The sequence below is a fragment of the Crocuta crocuta genome, unplaced genomic scaffold (genome assembly GCF_008692635.1).
Source record: "Crocuta crocuta isolate KB4526 unplaced genomic scaffold, BGI_CrCroc_1.0 scaffold266, whole genome shotgun sequence".
Classification (NCBI taxonomy): Eukaryota; Metazoa; Chordata; class Mammalia; order Carnivora; family Hyaenidae; genus Crocuta; species Crocuta crocuta.
In genome coordinates, this window is record NW_027531005.1 from 1,662,675 (window position 1) to 1,689,956 (window position 27,282).

Genomic DNA, 27,282 nt, shown 5'->3' on the forward strand with positions numbered 1-27,282 from the left:
CCAGACCAGGAGAAATCTCCACGGCCTGTGGTTAGACAGTGGATGTTCACACCCGCCCAAGGGGTAGGTTGGGGTCTGCCTGCAATCTCAAGGTCTGAATCTGATCCCTCTCTACCACTTACCCCTGTGTCCTAGTTATACAATGGAGCAAACAGACACTGCTGGTGGGAAAATGGCAAATGGAAAGTGGACAAAACAGCCCAACTGCTATGGGAAACAGTAGGAAGGTCCCTTAAAAACGAAACAGTAAAACTATCATATGTTCCAACAATCCCATTTCTGGGTATATACCCAAAATATCTTAAAAAGATCTCGCATACCCTTGTTCATAGCAGTATTCGTCACAACAGCCAAGAGGTAGGAGCAACCCACATGTCCATCAACAAATAAATAAAACCAGAAAGTAGTGCATACATACAGTGTAATATTATTCAGCCTTAAAAGTAAGGAAATCCTGTCCTATGCTATAACATGGATGAACCTTAAGGGTATTATGCTACGTGAAATAAACCAGTCCCCAAAAGACAAATACTACATAATTCTACTTATGTGAGTTATCTAAAGTAGTCAGTTCAAGGAAAGAGAAAGTAGAATGGTGCTTACCAGTGGCTGTGGGGAAGGGAAGTGGGGAGTTATTTAATGGGTGTAGAGTTTCAGGTCTGCAAGATGAGAAAGTTCTGGAGATGTTTCACAATATTGTGAATGTACTTAACACTACTGAGTTGTACTCTTAAAAATGGTAAAGATGGTGGAGCGCCTGGGTGGCTCAGTCAGTTAAGCTATTGATTCTTGATTTCTGCTCAGGTCATGATCTCATGGTTCTTGAGTTCAAGCCCTGCATTTGGGCTCTCTGCTGTCAGGGAGGAACCTGGTTGGGATTATCTCTCACCCTGTCTCTGCACCTCTCTCACTCACACACTTTCTCAAAACTAAACATTAAAAGCAATAAAATGCACTTCAGAACTGCTATTCTTAGGGCTTTTCCATAAATCATATGTAAAAAAGGAGAGAGATCATTAGCCCCAACTGACTCTGAGATCCTTTAATAAATTTGCTATCTAATAGAGTTATGACATTGATAATTGTCTCAAAACATGTCGGTCATGACAGAAGAACCGCAGCAGAGAGCCGTGTTTTAGTGACAGCAAAATTCAGGTAAGCTGGATCCTCTGGGCACTTTATTTAGAAGAATTTAGTGCTGTGCCCAAAAGTGTGCCTAGTTACAGAGAGTCCTTAACTAAGAGACAAGTACGTAGCTTGCCAGCCACTTAAGTACTTATTAACAGGCAGTGAGGTCATGCTTAACGAGCTCTAAACACAGGGAGCCCATCCCTAACACTTTGTCTAAGGAATGGGTGAATTACCCCTGTCTGATATAATTTATTCCACATAGAGAAGGGCTCGGTGTTTCTAGCTATGGTGTAAGAAGAAGAATAAAACAGAAAATGAGTTCAAGATGACATAATTACCAACACTGATCTTATGTGTACAACTTCTGCTTTTAAAACACTGAGGTAGTTCTGAGCATGCTATGTCCTTTCTAACCTCTCAAGCTGAAGGATGGAAAATCAATGTTGTAGAAGAGAATCAGGATTAAAAATAATAAAGAACAAAACTAAAAACATCAAAGTGCATTGCATAGAGCAAGGGAAATCACCATTTCTTGACATGCTTGTTTTGGTTTTAAGTATACACATAGCTTTTAATGGGTCATGATGTAAAATTTATTTCTTACTATTTTAACCTGCTGTTCTAGGTTCTTGAGAGTTAAAGATGTACTCTTTTATTTTGAACTCAAACAAAGGTTAGAGGGTCCCTTAAAACTTGATGTTGTTCTTTTCAGAGTCTTATAGGTTCCTAGGTCTGTGACTTAGAAATCTCCCCTCTCTGTTAATTCCAGGTCTTTCCATCTTCAGAAATGAGTTTGCTCTGCGTTCATCATGTTAGTGCACATGAGCTTGGATCTGCAGAACACAAGCCTATAGAAACTTCTCTGGATTCCACTAGGTGTCGCTCAGTATTCATTCTGGACAATCAAAATATCCATCATTAGGGACTGGTTCAATAAATCATGGCACATCCATCTGGTGGGATACTCTAGCATTATTAATTGTAAGTTCATATTCATTGGTACAGAAAGGTAGCGATGATAAACTGTCATGTACAGTGCAGGAATCAATGGAAAAACATATTTATAATTAGACTCATATATATATACACTATATATGTCTATTTTGAATATATACACAGAGAAAATATCTGGAAAAAATGTTACTGGTAGTTGGTTGGTACTTATTTTTGTACTTCTATTTTCTGAATGTTTCTGAAAGATAATAAGTATCTTTTTTCCTATAATTAGAAAAACTTTAATTACCATGTTAAAAACAGAGGGAAAACAGAACAAATGCTCGTTTTGAACTTTCTATAAAACCCTTAGTATAATCTCCTATTTCTATACCTTGCTCATTGAGTTGATATATATTTTTTTAATGTCATGTTTTAGAGAAAACAATCTAGTCAAGAAAACAGGACATCAAAGGGGGCAGTAATTAAATCAAGCACGAGCTATGTTCAAAACAGGAGCAAGAGTTTTGTTCACGTCAGCTCTACTTAGATGTACCAGCATGCCCTCAGCACTAGGGTGCCACTAACATGGAAATTTCTTCCAGAAGTTCTCTTCTCTCTCGTTGGTTTAAAAAAAAATTTGTTAATGCTTATTTATTTTTGAGAGAGACAGCATGAGCCGAGGAGGGCAGAGAGAGGGAGACACAGAATCCAAAGTAGGCTCCAGGCTCTGAACCGTCGGCACAGAGCCTGACACGGGGCTCAAACTCACAAACTGCGAGATCATGACCTGAGCTGAAGTCCAATGTTTAACTGACTGAGCCACCTAGGGGCCTCCTCCATGGTTCCTTTAGGTGTAAATCTAGATGTACATCAAACCTTTCCCCATGAACACAGCTTGTTTTCAGTTAGGCTAGTGGACACTTGGCTAATCTAACTAGAGGCTCCTACTTCTTTCCTTAGATAGCTCCTCACATTATAAGTAGATACAGCAAAACCAGACGTCTTTGCTTCCATTGGCATCAACTTTGAACTGAAACTAAAACGAACCCATATTGGCAGCTAAACAAGAATGCTATGGCGGCAGCATGTTTCTGTCATTGTTTTCTGCCCAAAGATGGAACAATTAAGACCAGAGTCCCATTTAAGAATTCTCAGTGCTACACCTATTGCCATCCTTTTTCTCTTTGAATTCCCAGCTCTCTGGATTGCCACACAATGGGTGTGTTAATTATTAATTTGAGCTTTGACTAAAGCTGGTTGGCAAGTTTGCTAATTGTTAACCAAACTTCTATCTACTTACAGATTTTTTTAAAAAAACATTATTTTTGTTTAAAAAAATATACTCATACCCACAGAGCAGATTTTAAACTATCAAATAATAAGACAGTAATACTGTTAGGCAATATTCTTGGATACTTTTCATGAACCTGACACTCTTCTATAGGGCTTTGAAATATTAAACTACTGGCGCTTCAGCAAGCTTTGGCCTCAACTTACTAGCCTGAATCAACTTGATTTCTAGATTTTCTATGAGTTCTAAATGAACTCTTAATTTTTCTACTGAAAGTCCACTTTCTTGCCAATACCAAGTAACACCTATAGGTCTTACACATCCCAGTCCTTCACACTTTATTGAGACTGTTTATGCACACATTTTTCTGCAGGCTCTCCCTTGGATAAAGGCAACTACCTTTCTGCTCAAATTTGTATATACAAAAATTATTTGGGAGCAGGCTAAATCCCCCATTTTAGCCTGCTCATAAGGGTAAAGCCCTACTCGACCTGCTCACTTCTGAATGCTACAGAGGCCTTGGCGTAAGGAGTATGTCCAGCTTCTACACAATACCTGCTTGAGGACTTTCTTATTTGAAGTGTTCAGAAAAACAGGGTCTACACATAAGACTGCTGCTTAAGAGCCACCTCAGGGGAATCCACGTTTCAGGGATGCAAGACTCTTCTAGAACGTCAGGTACAGCAGCCAGTGACATAACAGAGGTAGGAATTTGGCACCAGTGGTTGGAAGGGGTGTGAGTGTAGGACTGGGGCATGGAGAATCACGTAGCCAGGTGTCTGTAGTAGGTTTCTATAACATGAGTCCATCTGCAAAACTGGTAAGGAGCTCTCAGTATTCGATGTATCTAGAAGTAAGGATTTACCTGCATGGACCAGTCTATCTGACCTAAAATCAATTCTCCAGGTTTTAAAGGTGATGTGGGTGGAGGGTGGGGCGAGAAGGGGAAGGTGAAGTTATGCAAGAGGGTTTTCTACAGGGTCTTAAATGGAGCATGAGTCCTGTGCCCTATTCCTCTCTCTCTGAGATTCCCAATGCAAATTAACATCAATCACTCTCAAAGTCCTGCACTAAAGAGATATGATTAATTTAGTTTAACATAACATTTCCCAAGTATTTGGCCAAAGGACGATCTTAGTTTTAAGCAACGTTTGTTTATAATCTTTTTAAAAAAAGCATTCTTGAAAATGGTACTGACAAGGGTCTTTTATGAAACTGACTGGGCCATAATAGAGAATCAATGACATTAACCCCAGTCATAATGTTTTCTAATAAACTGGGCTTATATAACGTATTAAGTCAGGGAACAGAAACATGGATCCTAAGCATGATCTGTCTTGCTAAATAATGAGAAAAGCAGATTAAACCTTGTCTGAGCAATGACTACTGGTCTTCTGTTAGTGACTGATAGCCTGACCTGCTGACTGAGTATCTCTAAGACAATGGCCAATGACTTCACAACAGAAATATGTTGCCTGTTTAGCACGTTTCTGTCTGGAGGCACAGGATAGGGAGACTTTTATTTTTTCTTCACATGTGAACACAGCCATTGTTAAGTAGTCTCTGTTTCTTACCTGAAAGCATTCTCAGCGTGTTTCAGTTTGTGGGTCATGAATTCTCCATTCTGTGACTTCACTTCTGTAAATCCCTTCTTTCCCTCCAAGAAGCTCTTCACTTCTTTGGGCTCTTTGTCCTTTTTCATCTTCTCATCTTTGATCTAACCAACAGTACATATCAGGAAGAAACATAATGATAAAAACCCTATTAGGTTTTGGTGGGTATCATGAAATAAGACCCAGAATTATTAGGAAGCCAGAAAACTCAGAAGTAAAACAAACCACTGGATAATGATGTGGTACAGTTAGGGTCAGAGGAAATTCTTAGAGTGTGAGCTATGGTCCTCCAGCCTCTGCAAAGACCTTGACCACAATTTTAGGAAGTCAAGATCATCCCTGATTTCACTGGGGTTTGATTTTCAAGAGCAGCAGAGGTGTTGCTGTTTGGAAACAATTATGTTCCGGGAATGCTGTGCCAAAGTAGTTGTTTGCGGTTCCCATTGAAAAGGGTGATCATTAGTGTGGCATTGATGGGAGAATGTCTAGGTTGGTTGGACTGTTTTTTTCTTGGATGAAGAGTGTCTTTGAAAAGGACACAAATATGTTGAGGAGGAAAAAAACCTAACAAGTCGGCCAGATCTGCCAAGCCAATTTTGGCAGATGGCTGAGGAAGCTCACCCTTATAATGAGTAACTAGGGTCCCCAGGACAGAAGACAAAATAACCTTAGCTTTAGTGGGACGGCTCAGAGGCCTGTGGGACCATGTCTGTAGTCATCGAAATCACTACAGTTCAAATGGAATAGGAAAAACTCCAGGGTTTTTACCTTGACTTCCATTGCAGGTAATAGTTTAGTTTCCAGAAGTGGTTTTGTGATTGCTGAGGAGACAGAGGAAGGTGATACATGGACAGCAGGTGTTCGCTTTAATTTTTCGTGAGTTTTGTGTTACAAGTTCCTCATGGTAAATGAGACACATTATTTCAAAGTAAAAGAATTTACATAGCTTGCTGGGAGTTTAGATTACTTGTATCGTTCACCCATTCTTAAAGGATGAGTGTGAAAATGGGGGTGGGGCGTTCATTATTGCTCTTTTCAAGAGAAACAATGACAAAACACTAACATTCTGAAGCAAGCAACAAAGGAAGGGTAGGCAAAGTTAGGCCTTCAGATGCCGTCCAGAATCAGAATGGCTTCCCCTTACCCGATCACTCACCCCTTTCCAGCTATTCCTCAGATATTCTCTGAACACTTACTCCTAAAGTACATGTTTTACTAAGCATGGCACTTCTTTCTTCCTTCCTTCCTTCCTTTCTTTCTCTTTCTGTCTGTCTTTCTGTCTGTCTGTCTTTTTTTCTTTTTCCTGTTACTGATGAGCCTTGAGTAGTCCTTTGCCTGACTGCTTTCTTTGGGTGGTATATGATTAAACTACCACAGACAGACTATTCACTATCATGTTGTCTTAACTAGTTAAGCCTTAGATCTTTCTCCAAGGGGTATACACCTAGACTATCCCTTGGACACGCTGCAAAAGGAGACTGTTGTTCTGCCACTCTCTCTGAGAGCTTTGTCTGGAAGTCAGGAAACGAGTTTTGTTCCAGTGCTATCAACAGACTAGCTAAAATCAAGTCACCTAATTTCTCTGGGATGTTGGCTCCACATACATAAAAGAGGTTGGGCCAGAGGATTCCTTCCTGATCCTTCACTGTGTCATTTCTCTCTTGACTCCTGATTTGTTGTGAGAGGCTACAGAGAAGAGAGGGAAGCTCTGGCCTGTCCTACTTGATTGCAGCTCCTTGGTGGCTGTTCTCGCCCAATAAAACTCAGTGTTCATCAACCGGCAGGAATAGGCAATGTCTATTCTCAACTTGAGCTACCAATGCCAGAGATTGCCCCAGACACCAGGGACTGGAGTTTATATTCTGGTTAAGAAGTATCTAGGGATACAAATTTGGGAGCAAGGGGTATCCCATTTCAGGCAACCCATGAAACACATTCTGAGTCAAATCTCATGGTTTGTGGAGCACTGTGCAAGGCGAAATTCCCTTTAACTCATTTCTCTTATTTTGGGGTCAAGAGATATTTCCATTCTCCCAAAATGCATCACCTGATTTGTTGACCAAAAATGTGTAAAAGATAGATTTGTAAACTAATACATGTCTAAGAGAAGAAAAATCCCCCCCCCCGCCCCCTTTTTGGTGCAAGCTCTGCCTTTATCGGCAAGGGTTATAGAGGGCAGTATACTTATATTCTTTTTGGAATACTATCTTAGAAAAATTCCCAATGAAATAATGATTTGGGATTGCAAATTATTTTCTCTTTCTGGGAAATAAGTAAATAAGGAAACACATAAATTCCACAGTGCCTTTCAATTTTAAGGAGCATAGTGGATTGGATTCAATCGCAGATTCAACCTAAACTCATGAGATGCTGAGGGAAAAGCATTTGATTTTCTAGGTCAGAAGGTAACTGTGAAGAAAATCTGTGTGGATGGGTTCATAGGGAGCTGAGTATTCTGAAGAGCTCATATGCTCCACATTCAGATAATAGCATATGAAAGGGTCTGGTCAAATGTGACATTTGGATGAAATTCTGGATATGGGGGCTATCAGAAGGAATAACACACAGGTTTGTAAGAGGGTGGAGGTGAGAATTCAAGTGACATGGCCTCATGCCAGAAAGACACTCAAAAGGTCAAGCGCGCAAGTCAAGAAGACTGAGCTCTCAGCCTCTGTAGAATGCTGCTTTGCATTATTTGATTTCAGAAGAGTGACAAGAATTCATCCAAGTTATAGTGTTTCAGATCAGGTCCAGTACATTTTTGTTAGACTCAGAAGCCTCAATTCCTTTTTTGGGTGCGGTGTCTGGCAGATAGATGTCTTTGCTACTGGGGGTTTGGTCTGTCAGTAATAAGCATAGACCTCACCAGTAAGCTCGGACTCCATCCCAGACCCACTGAGTCAGATTCTGCATTTTGTAAGATTCCAGGGGACTTGTGTGCACTCCTATATTTGGGAAACTTTGGTGCATGACATGAATATCAGTTTCAATATCATATGAACAACTCTGCTGGAAACTGGTTTTCTGGTAGAGGCCAGGAAAAGAAAAACAAAACAAGAAAAGAGCTCTGGGCTGAAGAACCGAAAAGAGCCATTTTATAATTGGAGAGGAAAAAAAGAAAGCTAAGTTTCAAGGCTGGTGATGTTCTGTGATCCATCACCACAAACAGCTAAAACTGCAGGGCTGCAGGGGTAGAAAGCACTTTTTCTAAGGTATTGGAGTGACTTCTGGAAATGTTTTCTATAAGAAGTCTCACGTGATGTTTGTGTTTACTTGTGGTTGACCGACCCTGCATAGCTCTCCTTGAAAGGTCATTTTTTTTTATTTTGTTTTTGAATAAAAAGGAAAAAAAAACAAAGGAGGAGGATGTTTGAAATGGCTAAATCATGTAAAATATGATTCAGAGTTGTTTACATAAAGTAACCAAGCAACTAGTGATTCAACTAGTAATTTATGTACGCAATGTTAAAGCAGGAATGCCAGATTTTTTTTTTTTTTTTTTTGAGCCTGGGTTGAGTGGCTAATCTGACCTTGTGTAAAAAAAAGAGGCCAAAAGTTTTGGGACTCTAGAATGGGGTGTTGGACAAACTGAGAAAGGCACAGGTCTGAGATGGTTATACTGCTTACGTTGTTGGACTGGGGTTTTCTATGGAAAGAGGCAGAGGGGTGATTTGGGTGACCACTCAGCAGCCCTTTCTTGCTCACAGGCACAACATACAGACATAGACTATTTTGGTGATTAAAAACAAATCACATCTTAGCGAAGTGAATTAAATTTTAAATACAGAATCCGCACAGTGCTCTTTCAGCCTCTCCTCCCTCACATAGACTTAATCACTGAGTTAGGATTTTATGCCCTCTTCCTTCTGTAAAGATACTCCCCACCAAACACCAGCTCAATGGAGGAGCCCACGTGGGGCATCTCTGTTTTAAGTTCCAAGTAACTTTCACTTTTTATGTAGATGACTCTATAGGTATTGTTCTGCTAGAAAATGAGAAGGGAGCTTCCCAACATATTCAACCACTTCTTTAGCTGCCTCACTGGAGCGAAATTCAGCTTCCTACTTCTTAGCACTTATACTTCCACCTTCCTTTAGATGGGCGGGTTCACACATTCAATTTTTACCCTCAAACCACCACAAGTTCTATTAGAAACAGGAAGGTACACACACTTTAACCAAAATAAATATAACATGATCTAGGGGTTCTTACATTTTCTGTGAGACTTATGAAAAAAACATTTAAGGGGCGCCTGGGTGGCTCAGCCAGATAAGCGTCTGACTTCAGCTCAGGTCATGATCTCACAGTTTGTGGGTTCGAGCCTCGTGTCGGGGTCTGTGCTGACAGCTCTTGGAGCCTGGAGCCTGCTTCTGATTCTATGTCTCCTCTCTCTGCCCTTCCCCCAGTCATGCTCTACCTCTCTCTGTCTCTCAAAAACGAATAAATGTAAAAAAAAAAAAGAAAAAGAAAAAAACATTTAAGCAAATAACCACCAGAGGTGGTTATGTAATTTTCTAAATATGGATTTTTCTGTTTCTGAATAGATGCCATAATAGGCAGAAAAGTACAGAAAGAGTCCATTGAGCTACAACTCAGTTCCACGGGCAAAGTAATTCTAATCTTCCTATCTCTGATAATTTCATTTTATGATGTTTAAGTACTTTGAACTTACTAGATGCTGTCACAATTTTTAGGATTACTTAGGCTAACATGCACACAAGGGTTAAAACAAGGTCAGGCTTCCTGACGTGGCATTTTGATTCTGTCGGGGGTAATGACATTCTCTCTGCAGCAGCCTCTGCTCCACTGACTCGTTTTACTTACCGACAGTCAAACACCCTGGCACCAGCTCGTGTGTGTGCCTCAGAAATGCAATGCAGGACAGTTTGCCAAACTTTTCTTTTGAAAACCAAATACCATCTTCAGTTCATCAAATTTGTTACTGAGATGTGGGGGGGGGAGGTGTTTTTCCTTTGGAAAGTTAAATCATTAATCAAAGCCGGTTGGAAATATTCCATAATTGAAATGAAAGTAGGATGGTTCAAGGAGAAAACAATAGCACGTAAAAGAGGAGAAAGTGGGAAAAGTTGATCAGGGCAGTGTTTTTCAAGCTTTCTGTGAGTCACAGGAAGGTCAATTTAAATCACGATATGATACTGCTTAGAATGCCCACTGATATCTTCTATTTGATTTCATGATTTTAAATGCTCATTGACACACACGATTACTTTGGAGATACTCTAAGTTAATTTTCCCAGTCAATGAATCACGAAGTCAAGCCCTAGCTTGAAAAACACTGGATCACAGGTTATGATTCTGAGATCGGAGGCCTGAAATGTCATGGAACTCTGCTCTCTGTTGCCTTCTGATTGGGTCCTTTCCCAATAATATTTACCTCTTTTTTGAAGGTAGGCTTGTCTTCTTGGGACTTTTCTCTTTTAGCTTGTGCTTTGGCCCCCTTTTCTTCTTCCTTTTTATGTTCAAGAGTGGCAAGGTCACTCGTTTAAAAGAAGCCCTTTCTAGCTTGCAGGAGTGAGAGGGTGCTCAGGTCACCTTGCACGTGCCGTGCGATTTTGCTGACTCAGTGCTCACATAACCCTTGGTGTCAGTGATTCTAAACAGCAGCGTGGGGCAGTTTCTTCCCACCAGAATTTTTTCTCGTGTGCCTGCCAGTGTATTCCCTGGAATCTAGCATGACCTGGTGGTCCCTGTGCGTGTTTACAGGCCTCGTGTGGGGTTTGGTGCATCTCGTTGCTGATCGCCTCAAATGTAGCTGTGGTCATGAGCCCCGTGTGACAAGCAGGAGTGAAAGACACCTTCAGCACAATGCAGACTTAGTGACAGAGAGTTCTCTCTGCAAAGGTGAATATGCAAGCATCTCTTTTTCCTTTCTTTGTGTTTGTTTGGGTTGGAGGGGGAGATAGGTGGGGATACAGGCAGTGGTTAGGTACAGTGCTTTTCATGCAGGCTTGCAGACAGAACAACATCTTTCACAGCTTGCAAACATTCCCCCCGCCCCCATTTCCACCTTTTTCGGGCTCCGTGAATTTATTTGTGTCACACAGCGGGTAAAAGCAGCAAAATATATTCCCTTAATTACCCATCGGTTATAAACGGATACCACCCCAGATGAATGGCTTTCTGCAAGTCTACATTAAGTCCAGGTCTACATGACGGCAAATCATGGTTTTGACATATTTTTAATGAAAGGTCCAAACCGGCTCCCTTCCCTCCTTTAGTGCCAGCTGATTTCAAGGGGATTACTTTTGCCTTCTTAAGATGAAATTTCTGACCATGATTCTTTTTGTCATTTTCCCACCCCAATTTTTAAAATATGATTTTTAATTAAATGCCAAATATCTGAGTAAAGGGGAGGGTTATGGTTCTCTTGCCTCATGTAGACCTACGGATAGAGGTAAGTTGTTAATAGGAATGAATTTCGATGCAGGTGCAGAATTAGAAGTCAACACAGCACTGCCACACTTATCATCTTTGGGTTAGTTCATTTTTCTGGTATTCGCAACAAGCAAGCACAGAGCAATTAATTTCTCTCTGGCTGTTCCAGTGAATTTGGTTGACTGAACATTTAACCGTCAATCAATTGCTTCGTGCTTACCTATGGCTACGGCCGAGAAAAATGAACAGCTTGCCAAACGAGCAAGCACGTGGGGCTGCAGGAACGTGCCTCGGTCCCAAGTCCGACGTGCATTACATTTCTCGTAAGTCACAGGCATCACACGTTTGGTGCAAAGGTTTACTGTACCTGTTTCTTTGGGACAGCTGTCTGAAGCTTATCTTCTTGTCCTTTCTTTTCATTTACCCGTTTCCCTTCTATTTTCTCGTCTACCTTTTCCCCTTTCTGCTTTTTCTCTTGTGTTTCTCTTCTGTTCTCTTCTAGCTGCTGACGTTTTTGCTCTTCTAGCTTAGCTTTCTGTTCCTCCTCGGCCTTTGCCCGCTGCCTCTCCTCCGCTGCTCTTCTCTCTTCCTCCTTCGCCCTCTCCCTCTCGGCCGCCTCCCTCCTTTCTCTCTCCTGCGCAGCTGCTCTTTCTTCTGCTTCAATTCTTGCTTTCTCCTCCGCTATCCTTTGTTCTTCCTCAGCTTTCTTTCTTTCTCTTTCTTCTGCTTCCAGTCTGGCCCTCTCTGCCTCGGCTCTCTCCCGTTCTTCCCTCTCCCTCCTTTCATGATGGGCGGCCTCGGCTGACCCCTGCTCCCCCTCCTCCTCCGTTTGAGGCTCCTCTGCACTGATCTGCCCACTGGTCAAGGGCGCTGCCGCGGTTTCTGTTCTGTCTTCTACCGTCCCCTCTACCTGATTTTCTTCAGTGCTCTCCTGCTTTGGCTTCTCTTCTTCCTCTTCCTCCTTTTCCTTTTCTTCCTTCTTTTTCTCCTCAGTGTCCCTCCAGTCATTCTTCTGATAGGACTTTGTGACTATTTCAGTCTCCTCTATCTCGTATCTTTCTTGGCGACGGTCGCTTTTTTCTTCCTTCTCTTCAGCTTCGTTTTCGGCAGTGTTGTTCTGCATCCTTCTGCTCGGTAGCGACAAGCCTGCGTCTGTGACGGTTGGGTCGAACTCCTTCTGCCGCTCCAGTGCTTCCTGAAGGCGTTTCTGGCGTCTCTCCTCCCGCCGAGCCAGGCGCTCCAGGAATGCGGCCTCGTCATCACCCTCCACCTGAGTGTTTGAGGTGGTTGTCTTGACCTCCTCGTCGGGCACGCTGTACGACAGAAACAAGATGGCTTGGATTAACTGGCCAGCTGGATTCACGTGGCCTGAGGCACCCTGGAAGAGATGCTCGTGGTACCAGGCGCGCACCCACGATATCCCCTCAGATGATCTTATAATAGTACGTGCGTGCCCGGCTTTCAGCAGACGGCATAGGCGGGCCTTTGCCCTGAGTCCTTCTCTGGCCACTGGAGTCTACGTGCCAGCTGTCAAACAAAAATGGATGAGCCTTAGCATACAAATACCTCGGCTCCCCTCACCTCTCGAGGTTGCATAACTGCCAGGTGCCCTGTCGCACTGGATCTCCGAGTCCCCCATGGGAGTTAAGCTCCAGATGCCAGCAGCGGTGACTTGCTTGGCAATGAAACCTTTATTTGGTTGCTTTTCCTTCCCTGTTTCACTTTCCCCACACTGCTACCAGTGTTCCCTGGGATCATTTCACAAATGAACTGCCTGTGTTTAAATCTTTTTGTTCCAGAATCTGCTTTGAGTTCGCGGGCAACTCAAACTAAGACAAGGACCAAACTGAGAAATGAGCCAATTCTTGTAGTATCACATAGTATTTTCACATGTCACCAAGTCATCTAGAATTCTTAAGCTGGATATGTGGGGGGCAAGGCATTTGGAAAGGAAGCAGGTGTACATTACAGTATGGGGGTGCTATACTAATGCCAGTGACCCATGGTAGGGACATCTAACCACCCACCACAATTCACAATTCATGACAACTCCCATTGTCATTGGGGGTGACTACCAGTCAAGGATTATATTTCCTGCCCTCCACTCTTCCTTGCACCTAGGTGGAACCATGTGACCAATAATTTCCAATTAAGTGTGAGCAGAAGTGACATGTCTAGACCAAGACAATTAAGAAGCAGAAACACATCCTCTTCCATCTCTGTCTGCTGACTAGATCAGAAAGCTTCAAAGTCCCAGGAGTAGACAAGCACAAAAGGAAAGCAAGTAGGTGACCAGTTCTATTTACTACTCAGAAATACTCACATTGGACTCATTTGTATTGTTGCATTAAATTACTAAAATTTGGGGCTCACTGCTATAGCAGCCAATATTACCCTAATACATACACCGTCTAAATTCCTTGTCAAGATTTCCATGAACAAAGAGTCTCTTGCCCTTCTTCTCTGTAGTTGACAAAAAATAGTTAAATTTGATGTTTACTAAAAAAGAAAAGAAAGTCTCAAAAAACCAAATTGTACCATATCCATCACCTCACTCATTATTACAGCTCAAGCCAGGGCTCTTGGTCTCCATTGGCAGGAAACAGCCAGTTATGTGATACCAGAAATTGTGACCAGAGTTGGAAGGGTATGTCTTGCAATGACATCAAATTTCCATCAAATTTCATGGTTCATACTGAACTGAGCCCTTCTGAAGTTCAAGTTCACTTAATTTTGAAAAAACACATTTCACATTTAACAATAAGAAATAGCAGAGTAAAGGCTGGATTTTAAACTTTCTTGGCTTTAACTGCTGCTGTAGGACACAGCCTACATGAATTAGACATGTAAGTATTAAATTCCCTAAAAATACAAATAGTTTAGAATTTAAGGGGGAAAATCTATATGTAAGGAAATTCAGATCAATTGAATTAAAATAATTTTTAAAAGGTACTGCAAATTCCCAAGTGTTAGCTACATGAAAGAACTCTCAAGTTAAGAAACCAACAGATTCTACTGGATCTTTCTTTGCCTATTTAGAAATCACAACAGCAACTGTCAGTAGAACTTAAGTGCCACTTAGGGCTGTTCAGCTCCAAGGAGAACACTAATTCTTCTTGTGGATAATTAATATGTCAGAGATGAGCAATAGGTTCTTAGATCTGAATGCGCTTTAATGAAAAAGAATTTGTGAATCAATCAACAGCATGAACTAACTACTACTAATAAATGAAAAAAAAAAAAAAGAGAAGCCCAAGTAGAAGGAAGATTTTAAAAACAAGAATACTACTAGTAACTAGTAACTTTTAAGCCACTGCTGATCACTTTCTAATAACCAGATTCAGGAAGGGCCTCAAAATGCCATTTTAAAACGTTTTCTTTCCCTTCCTTTCAGTTCAAGAATAGAAATGGCAGTGATGGTTATGCAGGTCTCCTCTGAAAGGCTCTGATACCATTTTCCTGATACTAGATAAAATTAGGTGCTTATTATATGCAAGGCACTCTGTGTTTTACGTGTATTATAATCCCACTTAAATTTAACAGCATTCCTAAAAGAAAGGTATGATTTTCATTCCTATTTAACAGGAAAAGGCCAAGGTGGTATTCAGAGCCAGGAAGTAAACATACCCACAAGCCCTTTGCTATACTTCCTCCCTAATTAGGAGCTACTTACCAAGAAACAAGGTCTCTTCTTCTCCACCTAGTCAATAGGTTTCCTTATTGAATCCATCCTGACTGACAGAATTCAAGACTTTCAGAAATCTACATACCCCCTCATATTTAGGTTCAAGAGGCCAGAACTGTTTTCCTTCAGAATTTCTAGATAGATTGGTTTAAAAAAAACTATCAACAACACCCTCCCAACACACACAAAATAAAACAAACTAAAACCAAAACCACACACAAGATCTTAGGTGGTAGTTTCATTATATTTAATCAGTCCATAATTGTGAATAAAAGTTAATTTTTTTCCATCCCGAACCTGAAATATTCTCATCTTTTTTTTTTGCCTTGGGGCATACAAATGAATATACTAACAAGTGGCATAATGAACCAGATGACCTTCTATGTGCAAACCTGTAAAGACCCATTTTGAAGAGGTTGAACCTAGTAAGGGTTCTCCACTGTCCTGATCACTACCAAGGCCTGTACAGGAAAAAAACATGCTAGTAAACTCATAAGCCTCATTTGAATAATTACATTACATTAAGCAGGATTCTGCACCTTGCTGAATATCATAGTGATCAGAGAATACTGACTCAGGCTGTTTATCAGGGAAAATAAGACATCTGCAATTCATGCCTACTTTAAAAATTCAATAACTATTTGCTACTGGTAGGCACAGAGGACTAGCAAGCTAATAAATCTTCAGTTCAAAACAGATTATCGATACCCTAAAGAATAAATGTAAATCATTTTCATTATTTAAAGATGTAGCCCATCGTATTTAGTAAATAAAAAGACTGCTAGATTATAAAATAAAATAAAAGACTTCAATTGGAGTGTGCTTAGAGGATGGGACAGGGAAAGAGAAAGGAGCAGTTGTGTCTGAGTACATTAGTTTGACTGTCCCATCTGATTAGGTACCTACAATGGCCACAAAATGATTGAGCAAGTTAGAATGGAAAAGAGTGGAGCTAGGCTGAGAAGGCAATGCTTTGCTCAGCATGGTCCATTCATCTGGCAGGCTAAGAAGTACCTTAGACATTCTCCATTCCGAAGCGGACAGTACCTGTTCTGGGCATTAACCTCCACCTGGTCGGTCACCTGTCCCAAGGATTCTTCCTCTTGCTTCTGCCGCAGCCTCTCCTGCCGGGCACGGCGGCGCCGCTCCCGGGCGGCCTCCTCCTCATCGTCATCATTCCTCTGGTAGGCAATCCTGCAACATCACAATGACAACCTCTTGAGCATGCCAGCTGTTGACCATCTCAATGCTTCTTTGCAGGATCGGCCCTGAGTCCTTTCCTGAGCTTTCCACCGACCGGACCACAGAGCTCTAAATGGATCATTCTGTTCCTTAGACACTTGATTGGAATGGTTTTTAATCTTTTAAGTATCTGAAAAGCAAGAGTCTACCAGCTAGAGGATAATTTACAATGATCAATAACAGCTTAAACTAAAATATCTACACAAAAGCGGGCTGTGCAGGGAACTGTGGGGTAGCATATTTAGATTTCTTTACTAAGCTCATTACTAGCATGTTAAGATTTAGAAGCAGAAATCCAAAGCATTGAACCAAAAATAATCAAAACACTTATTGAAACGATTCAGCATGTTGTATGAATTATTTGTGTAGACATGGTCACAAAGAACAGAAAAGAATCAACTTATCAAACTAGGATTCTGGCATTAATAAGCCCAAAGTGCAAATTAAAATTGAGAATAGGGTAATTTCTTTGCTTGGATTTTATTTTTTTCGTTCAGTTCCTTTTCACTGGAGAAGGAAGGTGTTATTGACAACTGACAGGATGGCTTCAAGGTCAGTGTGGTTCCCTAGGAGTCCTCCTCATTGCTCTAATACACGCATTAGAACTCTACCACCCACACAGTGGGCACACATGGTAGCTTACAGGTGGACACGTAGATAGAAACCTAAGAGCTGAGGTGGGTAGAAGAGGTACGGAGGGCTTAGCACACATAGACGTTATTTAACTTTTGTGGTTTCATCTGAAGCTAATACCTATTTAGGGAAATTATACAGTCATGATAACTATGTTGCATCCATTTTTGTTAATACTTCTTCCCAAATAAAGAACTGGAGCTGGGGGAACTACAGATGTCCAAACTCAAGAGGAAGTGACCTGCATGGTTACCTTGGCTACTTGTGAAAGAGTAGCACATACTGAGACACAGAGTGCCAGGAAGACACTAGGGGGGAGGGGGGGAGGTGCGGCTGGCCCAGGGCCAAGCTGGGCTGGCCTGAAGGGTCCATTGGTTTGGATGGGGCTGCATTGTTCAGTGGGCTACTTTTTATGTTAGGTAGTTAAAGTGCTCCTATTATAATGTTATTTACGTATCTACAAATAGAAATCCAGATATGTAAACATTCCGTGCTTATAATTCTTATACAATGACAAACCTAAAATAATTTACGAAAGGTAGAAAATAAAACAGTAGAACCATGTAATTTGTACCAACAATACGAACCTACTCTAACTGATGATGGTTTGCTTACGTAGGATTACAAATGAGACATTTTAAGGCTCAGACCCAGCACTGTCATCTGCTTCTATCTTCTGACTTCATTAATATGAACGCTATGGGGGTGTCTGGGTGGCTCAGTCGGTTAAATGTCTAACTCTCGGTTTCAGGTCAGGTCATGATCTCACAGTTTTGGGAGTTTGAGCCCCGTGTTGGGCTCTACACTGACAGAGTGGAACCTGCTCACGATTACCTCTCTCTCTCTCTGCCCTTCCCCTGCTCACGCTGTCCCTGTCTCTCTCAAAATAGAAAAATACATTTAAAAAAATAAAAAAATACAAAAGCTATGAATGTTTTTCACCTATAAAACACAAGATTAACAATTCCAAAGGTTGGTTGGTTTGTCCTTTGTTACTTCAGAAAATCTGGCATCATACTTATTAAAATCTGCTGGTGTGCAATACTCAAATGCCAATACAAATAAAATGTCACGGTAATTCTATGAAACTGACAGCCTTCTTTCTACAGATAGGGAGAGAAGGGCGGTGTGATGTAGCTGAAAGATGACTAGGGTAGGATGCAGTAAACCTGGTTTCCGGAACTGGTCTCTTACTAGCTTGTGGACCTTGAACCTGAGTTCAATTCCCTCGCCTGTTTGTGACAATCAGGTGAAATCTCGGACATGTCATGGTAAGGCGTTCTATAGTGCAGCGTTTTGTTGTTACTAAGGAAGTTCAGCTGAGGAGCTGTTTTGTGAGGAAAGATGAGTTCAATTTTAGATTTGTTGAATCTAGGGTGACAGCATGACATGAATCGAATGTTCCTTTCTAATTCAATCACATTGTAGTTTGCAGTCAGAAGCCCTTCCCAGTGGTTTGGCTTCAAGTCTTCAGATTCTTGGCCTAATATTCCTTTGGCTTACTTCTCAGTAGACAGCTTTAACCACTGCAGGGAGAATGAGTTCTTAATGACTGCTTCCCAAGCTAATCAAACAGAAAGGCTTGATTTGCTCTTCTATGTCTCTGCATCAGCCATGAGGTCCTGGCTACTACTTGGGGCCTTTCTTTTCCAAAACAAGCAAGAGACAAAAAAGCCCCATCTGAGACATCCTATGCTGAAAACAACCTCCCCTGCCCCTATTTCTCCTAAAAGGAATCTCACATGAAGCCCTCAACTTCTCACTCTACTTGAAAAATTTGAGATGTTACTGCCTTCCTCCTCCCGCCTGCCCAATGTGCTTCGTGGCTGGAAGCTGCTGGCTTACACCTCTGGTGTGAACCACATCTGCCATCTCTCTGGACCAGGCTGCACTCAACCTTTCTTCATCTGGGATTTTTCCTTGGAGGAGTGGCCTAACAACCGGACTACTCTATGTCTCATTTAATTCTTCTCACTTGGTATTCTTCCTTGGTAGCTCCTTGCCTAAGATTCAGTTACAGGGGCTAGATTTTTTAATAATCTTTTATGAGCACTAATAAAGAAACATATTCAAGTCATTTTCAAGGTTAAAAACAAACAAGGAGACAAAATGCTTCTGTGGCATTTTGAATCACAGCACGCCCTTGTTGCTGGCTTAGTCACATACCACGTGACTTTATGTATTTTTTTTTTAAGTTTATTAATTTATTTTGAGAGACACAGAGACAGCATGAGCAGGTGAGGGGCAGCAAGAGAGAGAGAGAGAATTCCAAGCAGGCTCCATGCTGCCAGCATAGAGCCTGATGTGGGGCTTGAAACTATGAAGCCGTGAGTTCATGACCTGAGCCAAGACCAAGAATCAGATGCTTAACTGACTGAGCCACTCTGGTGCGCCTAACCACTTGACTTTATAAATGAAATTCCATCTGTGTCAAATGACTTGATATGTGTGGAAATTCTTCAACTCTGAGAGTCCCTCCATGGGCCTGAGTAGTTTCCTAGCTTTTAGGCCTCTCTCACAGCAGCTTACCCTTCACACTACTACCACAGGTTTTCTTTCAAAATGGACAATTTAATTTGTTTCATTTTTTCTGATTCTAAAAGTAACATACATCTCTCATTTACTTCAACCAGACAAGACCAGATGTATAAAAGAGAAGGTGAAAATCAGCGCACTTATCACACCACTCAGGTATGGACACAAACAGTGATGTGTTTTACCAGACATCTTGGTATGCCCACACAGCTACCTTTATTTTTAACAAAGTGGGATTGTGTGATAGCTATCATTTCATAAAAGGTTTCTTTACTTTTATTTATGACTGTTTTCAACACATTTGCCAAATATAATTTTCAACGGCAACACAGTATTCTATGCATAGATGTACATCATAGTTACATGGATGTAACTATAATATAATTTATTATCTATAGATGGACAGTTAGGATTTTTCCAACTTTATAGTCTTACAAATGAGGCTGCAAAGGACATCTTTCTAGACATACTTTGTCACTTGTTCAACAATTTATCCACGAAAAATTCTCAGGAGCTAGCATTTCAGAGTTTAAGAGTATCCTGATTTATATACTGAGGTAAAAACAAAATGTTAACATTTCTCATTTTCCACACGCCAGATTGGAACATATTTGAAGTGCTGCTGTGCTGGGAGCCACACCGGCCTCGCTGGATGACAGTCACAGTGAGGAATGGCAGCGTTTGCACAGCTCCTGCCATGAGAAGCCAAACTGGTATCTCCTTCTACTACTACTGGCTCATGTTGGAAATGAGCCTGCTGGTATTGACCAGGCCTCGCAATATTCCAGATCAGACTGATATTCCTCACACAGATACCCCATAAGGAAAAGCATATTCCTGCCTCTTCAAAAGAGATTTTAGATGAAAGCACTGTAGATGTTTGTCAAAAGGCTCTTCTGAAGGGCCTTGTAGACCCAAGGCTTAGATAATAAAGGGGGTTAAGAACACAGGAGTTACAACTGAGCCTGGCCCTGAGACCAAGAGCCTAATTTAGAGTTAAGGAACAGATAAGGGCAGAACTTAAGTTAATACTTATACCTTTTCTAACTGGTGATGTATGGCAGTCCCTTCCCCAAGGCCTACTTTCCGCAAACACCCTCCCTTACGCTGGCGGCGGGGATGAGGATAGATAAGAGTAGCTAAAACATAACCCAAAAACAAAGACCGACACATTTAGGGCTTCATGGGGTTTACACATTCAGCATCAAGTCAAAAAAGTTTCCACAAACAACTTATTAACCAGTTCAAAAACATTTCAACCTTTTGTGAGCCAGACAAAATGACTCCTAGCCTATCTATACACAACTTAACCTATGTCCTAATCCTAGCGTTATTAACTTAGAACAAATATGTATGTCATCCTGTTTTTCACTAAAAACATCCTGTTATTTCCGTAGTTGTAAGATTTACTCAACCTCACTATGATTGGGGTAATTCTGCAAGAATACTTCCGAAAAAACCTGTTTTTGTACACTTTTCAAAGCATCTTATCACAAAGACTTTTCCATTGTAAACATTCCTTTTTCTGATGCCATGTTATCGTTGGACCTGTAAGTAAAGACACCAAAACCGACAGTGCAGAGATGCCTGCCTGGTGATCAGAAAGAATCTCGGGGCTCTCTCATTCTCTCTCGCCAACACCGTCCATCCTTCAGGGACCCCTGGACCGGCTGGAGTGGGTCTCCAGCACGGCTGACTAGTAAAAATCATACCTAACTGCCCCCTGGATTGTAATGAAAGGGTGCCAATCCCTTCGTTCCTTCTGTGACACATCAGGCACCGGCACTGCCCAGTCGAGTGGTGTTCTGCCCTGCAGAGGCGACTACCCTTCCCAGATGTCTGGGGGCAGCGTGGGACTCATGATTCCCCCTGAATCATCTGAGAATGATTAAACTATGATTATTGGAGATTTAACCATTTTATTGAAATCTATTCTTTTTTAAAAATAATTTAATGTTCATTTTTTTTGAGAGAGAGGGAGAGAGTGCAATTGGGGGAAGGGCAGAGAGAGAGGGAAACACCGAATCTGAAGCAGGCTCCTGGCTCTGAGCTGTCAGTGCAAAGCCCAATACGGGGCTCAAACTCACAGACCGTGAGACCATGACCTGAGCCGAAGTCAGATGCTTAACCGACTGAGCCACTCAGGTGCCCCTGATCTATTCTTCTAAAATACTGGTAATTTGCAAATGATAGCTAAGCCACCTCTATTTAATAAAAGTTTCTGATTGGCCAGCATCCATGATTTTCCCACCCATGCTGGGTGGAAGCAGGTCTACTCTGGAGTATTAAGCTTTGTTTCTTGCTAACAACCTTCACTCATCTCTTGGAGAGCACCTCATGAAAATATGATCAGCTCTGTTGCTGGTAGTGTGTGTGTGTGTGTGTGTGTGTGTGAATAAGTTAAAATATCTCAGAGGTCCATAAAAAGTACATGATGTTATTCGATTATGTCAGTGGTATGAAAAAAGTAGAGAGGACTGGCTTTTCTTTCATTCCCAGAACCACCAGCTTAAAGGCTCTGGTGTTAAAAGAAAAAACAGAACTCTGAAGTGGGAAAACTTTCTTGGAATGCTGTGGCTTTCGCACCAAAGACGTTTTAAGTTTATACCACTAGAGTTCAAGAGCCTCAGTATACTCAAGTAACAAGATAATCATGTTACATGCTGCGCCTTTTAGACAAAGTGTAAATAAAGAGAAGTACTGAAGACATAGCAAATAAGGAAATCACTGAAAATTGGGGTCTACATTTGGCCGGGCCGAGGTCTCAATGTGTGCTAGATGAGAGAACAAGACAGTGACAAACTTCCATGCTAAGACACTGAGGCAAAGCACTAGTTTTCATCTTGCCCCTGAGATCCCCTCACCCTCTCATCCCCGTCAAATATTTCTCAGTAATTGCACAACATTGGCAAAATTCTTAGAATTTTACCTACAGCAGAGGCTGTTTCAGTTTGTTTTTACCCTGTGCTCCCCACAGTTTGAAGAGCATTGTCCTATCTCCTTTCATTTTTGTCCTTTTTTCCATTTTCCTACTTTCTGAGTTAAGACCACAGTACATCCTTAAAGTTTTCAAGTAAAAATACTGGCAATGTACTTTATTAACAAAACAAGATTTCTTATCAGGAAATCATGCTCAAAAATAGAATAAGAAAAAGCAATAACCATTTTTTATGTTGGGGGAGGGAGCTGACTTTATTACATGTTTAGGACCATTAAAGACCTGGAGAGAATGAAAAGGAAGCATGGGTGAGTGAGTCTATAATGAATACAGATTTACTTATGTTGATACTCACAATACTACTCTGGTTGGCCAAAAAGTTAATCGAGTTTGGATGTACAATCTTGCTATTCTATTTTTTTTTTTTTACATATATGGTATACATAATTATTTTGCAATTGAAAATATTTAATAATATATTTGATGATTTTTTACATCAGTTCACCAAAACGTAACTTATTCTTGTCATCTACTACACGAGATCCCAATTTATTTGACCATTTCCTCTCGACATATATTTGCATTTTCCTAGTTTTTCTCTATTGGAAACAGTGCTGTGCACTCCTGTGTTTTTATAGGGCAGGTACGGGAAGTGGAATAGTACATGTTCTTTTAAATTTAAAAGATTCTGGGTGCCCCTGGGTGGTTCAGTCGGTTGAGTGTCCGACTTTAGCTCAGGTCATGATCTCCTGGCTCGTGAGTTCCAGCCCTGCATTGAGCTCTGGGCTGACAGCTAGGAGCCTGAAGCTTGCTTCAGATTCTGTGTCTCCCTTTGCACATGCTCTCTCTCTCTCAAAGATAAATAAACATTAAAAAAATTTTTTTTAAATAAAAGACTGTCAGATCGTTCTTCATGGTAGTTCCAAGGTGTTCCTCATGACAGTTTCCCATGCTCTTTCCCCTCAAATAACCAAGTCAGATCAACATACATTAAGTCAGTCCACTGCTAACTGACAGGACCAGAGAAAATATTTAATCTTCTCTATGTTGTATAGCAGTGGTTTCTAACATTTAAAGAATGTAGATCCTTTTAAAATATCAGGAAACATTAAGATACTATGACAATTGCTTATATTTTTGTTATTTGCTAATAAAATGTTGTGTAAAGAGTCTATAAATTCACCAATACATAAAAGGGGAATTTGTATTTTATAAACCACTGCATTTATATATATGTGAAGAACAGTCTTTCATACCTGAAGTAGTTATTTATCAGACATCAGACTACAGAAAATACTTGGTGTGGATATAAATCTGGGCCTTCCTTCCTTCCTTCCCTCCTTCCTTCCTTTCTATTTTTTTTTAATGTTTATTTATTCTTGAGAAAGCCTAAGAGGGACAGAGGATCCAAAGTGGGCTCTGCACTGACAGCAGTAAGCCTGATGTGGGGCTCAATCTCACCAACCATGAAACTGAGCTGAAGTCAGATGTTCAACTAGCTGAGCCATCCAGGTGCCACTGGGAATTTCTATGAATAATTTCACTGCTAGAGAACCCCTGGGGTACAGAAAGAGATTACAAGAGCACCACTGAGCAGACTTTGAATTGTTACCTTCAACCTTTTTTTTAATTAAAAAAAATTTTTAATGTCTATTTTTGAGATGGGGGGGAGGGACAGAGAGAGAGGGAGACACAGAATCTGAAGTAGGCTCCAGGCTTTGAGCTGTCAGCACAGAGCCCGATGTGGGGCTCAAACCCACGAACCGTGAGATCATGACCAGAGCTGAACCCTTTTTTGTTTTTCAACATTCCTCATGCTTGATAAGCACACACGTAAATACACACACAGACCCACAGGTAAAGTGAGGAAAACCAAAGAGAAAATAAAAGGCTTAAGGCACTAAAATGAGGCCTATTTATTACAGACTTTTTGGTTGTTTTTAATATGGAATATTTCACGTTCCTTGTGCAGAGCCATGCTCGTCTTCTCTATATCATTGCAGTTTTAGTATATGTGCTGCCGAGGGGAGCACTCTTTATTAAAGATTTAAAGAGGTCCCCATTAAGATCCGTTTCTAAGCCTCTCTGTTTTCCTTAACTGTCTGTGCCACATTCCTGTGTTTTAAAAAGAGAATATTCCACCTAAGGTTCCAGCAGACTGAATACATTCACCACCTGAAAGAAGGAATCCTACCAGTAGTTGGCTGTTTGCAAATTCACAATTGTAGGCCAGGAGATAGTTGGCGGAACCCTCAGATCGGCCCACCCCTCCCTGCATCCCGCACTACTTCCATTTTCATACAAGGAGCTGTTCGGAGAAGGGGGTGTTGGTTGAGAGGGAGATTCCAGGTTGTAACTGAGACAGACACTCAACCTCAACATAGCCCTGTCCCAGCTTTCTGCAGCTCTGTGCTCCCCACATAGGCCAGACCCAGGAGAAGACCCCAAGGAAAAGCAACTTCTTAGTCAACTACTTTTCTCTGATTTCTCTCGTTCTTGGTTCTGCTAACATCATTGTCTTAACCTGGGTCTTAAAATGGGATCCAGCTTAAAGAGTTAAAACCTCATGTGGGTTGAAAATGTGCTCATCAACTATTAGGAGGCAAAATGACTCATACATACTTTCATTATTCTTTTTCATGTACCAAAAACCCTGGTGATTTTCTTCCAGAATATGAAATGCAAGCAGATTCTTTAAACAAATCCAGTCAGCTCTGTGGATTGCTCAAAAGCCCTTAGCAAAATCTCAGGCAATGCTGTGATCAGGAGGGAAAAACTGAGCTACTGAAATGAGTCATATTTGCCCTGCAGATTTGCTGTATGTTTGAAAGTTAAAAGAGGTTTGTGGCAACATTTGAGGCTCTTAAATATGATTTTGTTTGTATGTGGTGTCCGCAAAATGTTGTGGTTTCATTTAATGTACATAAAGCCAAATTCTGAATGTTTGTTTTCCCCTTGAATTCCTTAAAGAAAGGCATTAAAAATTACAACGGAGGAAAAAAAATCAAGCAAATAAAAATACTTTTTCAAGGAAGAATATTTTTAGAAGTGGATTAATAATTAATAGTCAGTTGGTCTGTTAGTAATTAATATAGGATAGAATGGAAGAAAATTCCTTTGATTTAGAGTATATATATGTTTACAAATATTTTTATTTATTATTTATATATTATATATTTAAATTTATTATTTATTTTATGTATATATATATTTATTTTTTGATAGGTAAAGAAGGCAAAAATAAGCTGAATTTCATTGTATAATTCATTGCTATATCAGTGGTGTGCCTTTTGTAGGGTGAAGGCATATAAAGGAATAGTATATTACTCTGAAGAAATTTACCCAGAAAGAGAGTATGTTCTTTTTTTAAAAATTATTTGCTATTTTTTAAATGTTTATTAGTTTTGAGAGAGTAAGAGAGAGAGCAAGTAGGGGAGGGGCAGAAAGAGAGGGAGACAGAGAATCTGAAGCAGGCTCCAGCCTCTGAGTTGTCAGCACAGAGCCTGACGCAGGGTTTGAACTCAGACTGCGAGATTGTGACCTGAGCTGAAGTCAACCGCTTAACCTACTGAGCCACCCAGGTGCCCCACCAGAGGTATGTTCTATTTATCTATTCCCCTTCTCCCACCCCATCTCCACCCCCCAACTTTTGAGAATTACTAAAGTTTGCATATCAACCATAAGTTTTTTAGTGTTCTTTTTTTTTTTTAAGTTTATTTATTTTTATAGAGAGCATGCATGTGTGAGCAGGGGAGGGGCAGAAAGAGAGAGAGAGAGAGAGAGAATCCCAGGCAGGCTCAGCACTGACAGCACAGAGCCTGATGCAGGGCTCGATCGATTTCAGAAACTGTGAGGTCATGACCTGAGCCGAAACTAGGGTGTGATGCTTAACTGACTGAGCCAACCAGGCACCTCCAGCCCTTTAGTGTTATTATATGTCCTCAGTGCATGTTATCACCCGCCTCCCATATGCTTTATGTGATGGTGACATTCCGTAATCACATGAGTTTTGTAACCACAGACCATGATGGGGAAACATGTGCTGCATGGCAGAGTAGAAGAAAACATCAGACAGTGAAGGGAAAACCTCTTCACTGATCTGTGCACACTACTGCAGCCGGCTGGTTCTTAGCATCATTATGACTGCAATGTCCTGTCGAATGAACAGATCAGGTCTGACTGATCGTGTATGGTTAGAAGAGGCCTGGGCGTGCTCTGAGTTCTGATCTGACTTGGGGTTGTGTGTCTAACTCAGGGCTTACAGGAACACAGTTCTTAGAATGGTCCTGCCCTCGGGTCAGTAGACCTGTAAGGTTGGAGATTCATTTCTAAATTGATGCAGGTAGTCACAGGAATTTTTTAAAATATGGATTCTAATTGTTTGTTATCAAAATTTTAATTAATTAATTTATTTATTAATTAATTAAAAATTTTTTATTATTTTTGAGAAAGACAGAGACACAGTGCAAGATGGGGAGGGGCAGAGAGAGAGGGAGACACAGAATCCAAAGCAGGCTCCAGGCTCTGAGCTTTCAGCACAGAGCTTGATGCAGGGTTCAAACTCACGAACTGTGAGATCATGACCTGAGCTGAAGTCGGACACTCAACCAACTGAGCCACCCAGGCACTCCAGGGGATCAATATTTTATATTAAAAAGATGTTTAATATAACATATTTTGTGCCTGTAAATTAGTGTATACTATGTATAATACATAGTATATTTTTTATTTTTTTTTCATGTTTATTTATTTTTGAGAGAGAGCAAGAAAGACAGGGTGTGAGTGGGAGAGGGGCACAGAGAGAGGGAGACACAGAATCTGAAGCAGGCTTCAGGTTCTGAGCTGTCAGCACAGAGCTCAACACGGGGCTCAAACTTGTGAA

The 27,282-nt window shown here is 41.0% G+C and overlaps 1 protein-coding gene and 1 pseudogene across 4 annotated transcripts in view; both read right to left on the minus strand.

Moving 5' to 3' along the window:
• Positions 1–27,282, minus strand: part of CALD1 (caldesmon 1) — a 183,591-nt gene that overhangs the window by 21,522 nt on the left and 134,787 nt on the right. For all 4 annotated transcript variants that reach the window (XM_077770705.1, XM_077770702.1, XM_077770704.1 and 1 more), the window contains 3 exons: positions 16,100–16,246; positions 12,278–12,680; positions 4,933–5,075 (listed from right to left, as the gene is read on the minus strand). In XM_077770705.1, the coding sequence (XP_077626831.1) occupies positions 4,933–5,075; positions 12,278–12,680; positions 16,100–16,246 (693 nt within the window). The remainder of the gene's footprint in view (positions 1–4,932; positions 5,076–12,277; positions 12,681–16,099; positions 16,247–27,282) is intronic.
• LOC144237116 (U6 spliceosomal RNA) lies at positions 24,340–24,433 on the minus strand (annotated as a pseudogene).